Source organism: Rosa rugosa, chromosome 1 (assembly GCF_958449725.1).
Source record: "Rosa rugosa chromosome 1, drRosRugo1.1, whole genome shotgun sequence".
Lineage (NCBI taxonomy): Eukaryota > Viridiplantae > Streptophyta > Magnoliopsida > Rosales > Rosaceae > Rosa > Rosa rugosa.
In genome coordinates, this window is record NC_084820.1 from 44,600,256 (window position 1) to 44,606,524 (window position 6,269).

Genomic DNA, 6,269 nt, shown 5'->3' on the forward strand with positions numbered 1-6,269 from the left:
TTTTCTTTTTTTAATGCAGTATTTTGCAACTAAGTTTTCGTCTGTACAGGTGAATCGTTTTCAATTTAATATTTTAAAGGAGAGGGACTGACCAAAGAAACTGGAATCAGTTGGATTCATTTCTAGTATAAGGTTCATCATTTTGTTGTTCATGATGTGGCAGAGGAGCTGCAACAGGGTGGCCTTCTCTACCACAATGAGAAGCTAGCTGTTGACTCGGGAATCTGGCAGGCATCAAATGTGAGTGATCAGATCGAAGAACCTCCTAATATGCGGCAACTTCCGGTGTTGCCCAGCACAGAACCATTCTTTGAGATGCTCATAGCTTCCACCATTTTCTAGATAGTTTGTGCTCTGCCGGGATTACTGGGAACACTGATTCTAAATAATTGGAAAAGCAACCGCAAGGCTGCCATATTAGTAGAGGGCACAATTATGTCTTCACATCCAAATTCCAATAAGCCCTTTTTCTTTAAAGGCTCTAAATGGATCAGATGATAAACAGATATGAAAGTATATAATCAGGAAAGTGACTGCATCATGCTATTATTCAGGCTTTCCTTTCATCATTCAGAAAGACAAGTACAGTTCAAGGAGGTTGCAATTCTTGCTTGAATTTTAGTACCTTACTCCTTACTGGTGACTGACTAGGGTTGGCTATTTTATGGTTGAAAAGAGCGAAGGGGAAGAGATTACACCATTTATCTGGACAATTAAAACCATTTTCCATTCCTGTTGATAAAGGAGATATATTGTCCTGACAATTTACAACCCCAAAAATCAATAGCTAATAGAGCCACAATAAAAGGGATATTGATAACTTCATTGAACCAAAATTTTAAACATAGTATCATCCAAAAAGAGAAGATCATAAACTACTGTGAAAACAAAGTATCACTTACAAAGCAGCATGTTGCTGATCATACAGTTACATCTCATGTGGGAAATATCATGGGGGAGAAGAAAAAGGAAGAGTAAGAAGGAACTAAAGACCAAGAAACAATTTTGTGAATACTTTTGAAATGAATTGAATATATCGTACAAGTGGTAGGAATGACTAATTTGTGTAGTTTCCTCTCAAAAAAAGTCCTTGAGCACTGAATTAACCTACTTATCTGAGTTCGTCAACAGTATAAAATAGCAATGAAACCAGAACAAGAACGCACCCTTCCAACCTTTCCAGACTTACCTTCCTGCCTTATAACTTCCTGATCAAGGGGTCTACTCACAATGACTTGCATTTGACTGTTACAAATCAGCTAGGTAGCAAAGCCATATAAATAAGAGTAGTCTCCCTGTGACAATCTGTGTATAACCACCAAATTTGTTCATAAGCAGAAGCAAACCTCAAACGTCTAGCACAGTCTACAACAAGGATCATTCAGATTTGCTATTGAGGCTATATATATTCCCAACTACTCCAACGACGCTGACTGCTATTGCCATTAGCAACATGAACCATGACACGAGCTTCTCTGCAAAGCTCAAACCCTCCCCTTTCCGAGATAGCTTAATTGCAATAAGAGAAGGGAATATAAATCCCAATGAGACAGCTGTTGTTGCCCCTGTAAATTTAAAAGCTGTCCAAATATTGGGAATCATGGTAGATCCTAAATAAATAAGTGCCAGCAAGACCAGCGTCAATATAAGACACCTCTTTCTACTCTCTGGCAGTGGAGCTGATCTCTCAAACACCAAGGCATCCACGGTTTGTCTCAACGAGAAATGTACAACAGGGAATACAAGAAGCAAATGAAAAATGTAACCAACTCTGACGATATAATTCAGCGCTGTGCTGTAACGGATCCCAAGGTCCTTATCAAAGTTAGTCAGCACATCAGACTCTGTATCCTTTCCAAAGAGTAGATAGCCAGATATGGCTGTCAAAGAATAGACCACAATGCAAAGAACAGTCGTGATCCTTCCAACCCGGTTCATCTTCTGAGGAGACCGTCCTTCAAGCTCGTTATATATAGGTTGAACATTAAAATGGCAGACATAAGCATTGGTCATGATAGGAATCACCACAAGCAAATCTAATATTGCCTTCTTCGACCCAAAATCTGGTGACATCCTAGGAGAGTCTGTTTTCCCTTCAGCAAGCTTAATAGAAGCTATAGCACAAGCAACCACAACAAACACAATTGCAAGAGCTACAGAAGCAGCCGAAGTGACGCTCAATGAATCAATCTTATCCAAGGCACAAAGGGGTGCTAAGAAAACCACCAACATAAACAAAATCAGTAGCCTTCTATGATCCCAAACCCCATGCCCCAGCCATTGATCGAAAACCCCCATATGATGAAGTGAGCCAGACATAACATCCCCCATAATTATCAAATACACCACCAACACGCCTGCATTGTTGATGATTATGCAAATCTCCGATATTATCCTCGCGGGTCTTCCCAAGGCATACTGAACAACCTCCCCATAGGATGTAGCCTTTGACAAAACCGAAAATCTCACCAACAATTCGACACTAACTTCAGACAAAATACCCATCAAGATAATCAAAATAAACCCCCAAACCACACCAAGAACCTTCATGGTGGCAGGCAGAGCCATAATCCCAGCCCCAATAATGGTAGTGGTGAGATTAAACACCGCCCCGGAGATTCCAGACCCACCATCATGCTTAGACCCATCAACAACAAGCGGATAATTCCCATCATGAAAATTAAGACTATCATCAAAATCATCACCATCGTCTATATTGAACCTTTCATCCTCATAAGCGTGGAAATTCCCACCGGATTTAGGACCAAGTCTCGGGCTTTCAGTATCATTTTGCGATTGCAATTCTAAATACGAGGTTTTGCGAATAGCTGAATAGTTACTATCCATTATAACATAGAACAAATCAGATCTGAGAAAAGGGAAACCAAAAAAACTTACAAGAGTTTTGGAATTCGGAAACCCAAAAAAGATTTGAGCTTCCTGACGTTTTTCTGGGTCTGAAGAATGACTCTGGATCTCAAGGTCAACAACTTGTGTCCCTCTTCTGTGTCCAATGGGGAGGAAGGAGGTGGAAGTAAATAAGGATTGTCTCTATTGGTTTATTTTTCAAACGTGGACTTCCCCGCCGTGGATTTTGCTTGTTTTTGTGAAAGATAAAGTGTTTTTTTTTTGTGTGCAACTTACGTCGTCTTCATTGGGGGCTACTGACGTAGATCCGTAGCACACTGTGCATATGTAAATTAAAGACGAAGGCATATATCGTAGAACTTTCCAATTTTTTTTTCTTTTTCTTTTTCTGCTTTTTTTTATGCTGAAAGTTAGATGAGAATGTGAAATCAAAGTAGGTTGGGGAGATTAGTTTGGGGTGCTTTTTTTTTTTTTTGCTAGGAAAAAGTTACGATATTGATTTATCATAAAGTAAAGTTACGATAAGTAGATTTTCTGCTGAGCTCTCTTTTTGACTTGGGTTTTTTTAGCTTTTTATCATAAACTACCACGTGTCCAAAAACACATCTAACAGCTCCTATCTTTATTCATTTACATATTATCTCTCTCTCTCTCAATCTTCTTATTTTCCCAGATTTCAGTCTAAAAGTACAAACCACAACAAACAATAACAAGTAGCTTCAAATTTCGGTGCTACTAGGAATTACAGGATTGAGATGGAAGAGAGAGCGAGAGTAGTCATCCATTTCCAACACAAAGTGTTTGATCTATTTTACTTATTGGAGTCTGGTCCTAATAATACACATGTCTGGCTTGGGTTCCTCATGATCAAATAAATAGGATTTGTAAGGAACCATGCGACGCGGCAGGTGAAAAAATTATGTAAATCACAAACTCCAAAACCCAACGCATCACTGTTATCTTCTCTCATGAGCGTTCTATACGCCACTAGGCAAGGGAATTCACCTTCGGTATGATTAAGCAGATCGCTCAAATTAATGGCTTGAATCATCAACACCACCGACTTATCATGCATGTGTTCTCTGAAACACATGTACAAACTTCTCTTATCAATGTTAGCCGGCGTAGTCTCACTACGCTGAAAATGAAGATTCTTATCAATATTAGCCACCGTAATCTCACTAAGCTGAAAAGAAAGATTTACTGCCAGTTCTAGAATGGACCCGCTTAAAATAGGTCGGGCCAGCCCATTTGGCACCTCTAGTTACAAGCTGAGGTAGTTCCAGGTTGGTGCTTTAGGTGGTGGTGGTGTTGCAAAGGCATCGACTTTGAGAGAGGAGGAACGGTTGGCCATACTTCTTGATTTGGGTCACACTGTCACACATAATGACCAATCTTTCATAGACCGAATAAAAAAAAAATGGCACTACCTTAAGTAACGTCAACTTTAACAACCACTCTGTTGAGTATCGCATATGCAACAACTTCTACAATCGGTCACAGAAAAACATCAATGGTGGATCTAAATCCGGCTGCAGTTTGATGCTGCCAATGAGCATCCCAAATAAAAGGCCAATACAAGCCCAAGTCCGAGATTCAAACCCATTTTGTCAGTTTGTTTTGGGCCCAACTTCAGCACTTTGGTCAAATTTATCACGTACAAAACTGATATCATTAGGTTTGAATATTCTTTTTTCTTTTTTTTTTAGAATATAGCTTTGAATATTCTCAAGAGTGGGGTGTATTTGGAAACATAGTCTAATCAATCCATTAAAGAATTTAATCCGTATTCTGGTTTGACTGGTTTCCATTATTTATTTGCACATACCACTTGTCCATTTCAATGCGTGTTTAATCAATCAGTCTTACGCCCATATTGTACAAATACAATAACAAGATTTCCAGATCCAAACATAATGAGGAGTGAGAGAGAAGAGAGAGCTAGAGTCTTAATCACACACCATATTTTGTCCTTTGTTGTATGCATTTCTGGTCCAAATTATTCACCCAATCTCTATCAACAATGACCTTTTCTTTTCCCTATTTTTCGCATTATTGTTCTCCAACTATGATGAAAAGATAACCTTCCCATATCTTCATATGGCATATATGTATCAATATCATGATATTTCATTTCATGCATGAGAAATTGTCCAAAAAAGAAAAAGGAGAGAAATTGTATGACAACTTACAACAAAGCCTTGGCTCTTTTCCTTTTTTGAAGAAGAGTGCTAAGCTTTTATTCAAAGGTCAAATCAAAGGGTTACAATCCTGTGTTGTAGAATGTTGAGAATACAGTTTGGAACTCTACCAAACCATGTATCTCATTGGTCAGATGATACATGGTCAGATTCTAAAGCTATGTTGGCTAACCTATGAGCCACTCTATTGCATGTTCTAGGTGCATACTTGATTTGGACACCCTGAATGCTTTCTCTTGCAACACTAAGTTCGCGAATAAATTCACGTCCGTGTTCCGTTCCAAATACAAAGATTCGGAATAAATTTATGCTGAATGTATTAAACGCGAATTGTACATATTGCCGTATTTTGTAATTGAAAAAAACAAACGTTTAGATTTTCCATGCATTAGACATTGAACTCTCCAATACGTTTTTAGTTTCCCAACTGTACATTAATTAATAAAAAAATCAGTAATTAAATAAGACTAGGACTCTAGGTCTAGGATAAGACCCATTTAGTAATCCCATTTAGTAATCTGCCTATAATTGTTTTGATAACAATTTTAAGTTTCTTCTATTAGTATATGTCAATTATATCTCTAATATAGGTGTATGGTGGGATTATTGTAGGGATAGCCTTCCCATATTGAAAAAGCATGTTATTCGAATATTGAGTCAGCCTTATAGTTCTTCATCATGTGAGAGAAATTAGAGTGTATTTGAGGCTGCACAGACAAAGAAAATAAATAGATTGGCACTGCTATGCTAGAGAATCTTGTCTATGTGAGGATGATCTACTAGAATTGTGTCCACAAAAAATCACCAAATCCATAATCATTTGGTCATTTAAAATTGTGTAAATAAATGTAATCCGTTAGATAAAACTAAAACAAACATTGTGCAAATCAAATGGTTAAAAGATATCTGATTTGGCTTATTTTTTGTAGGATTCATACGTATATATGTAATTAGAGAATGAATGATTTAGACTATAAACTACATGCTAAAGATAAAAACATCCTCAAATTTCAAATTTAATGAAGTCCTCTCTAAATCATATATGTGTGTGTGTGTGTGTGTTGCTTCTGTGTAAAAACGATGAAGAAGAAGACGAGGTACGTATTAGATAGATAGCTAGTGTTTTATTTGATTTGCCAACTTTTTTTGTTTCCAGGCGATATGTAAAGGCAATAAAACAACTCATTATTCATGAATGTT

General features: G+C 37.6%; 1 protein-coding gene across 1 annotated transcript; it reads right to left on the bottom strand.

Moving 5' to 3' along the window:
* Positions 1-802: 802 nt before the first annotated feature.
* LOC133725047 (amino acid transporter AVT6E) lies at positions 803-3,085 on the bottom strand. Its single transcript, XM_062152066.1, has one exon. It carries the CDS (start codon positions 2,845-2,847, stop codon positions 1,378-1,380), a length of 1,470 nt encoding a protein of 489 aa, XP_062008050.1. The 5' UTR covers positions 2,848-3,085; the 3' UTR covers positions 803-1,377.
* Between the last annotated feature and the right edge of the window lie 3,184 nt (positions 3,086-6,269).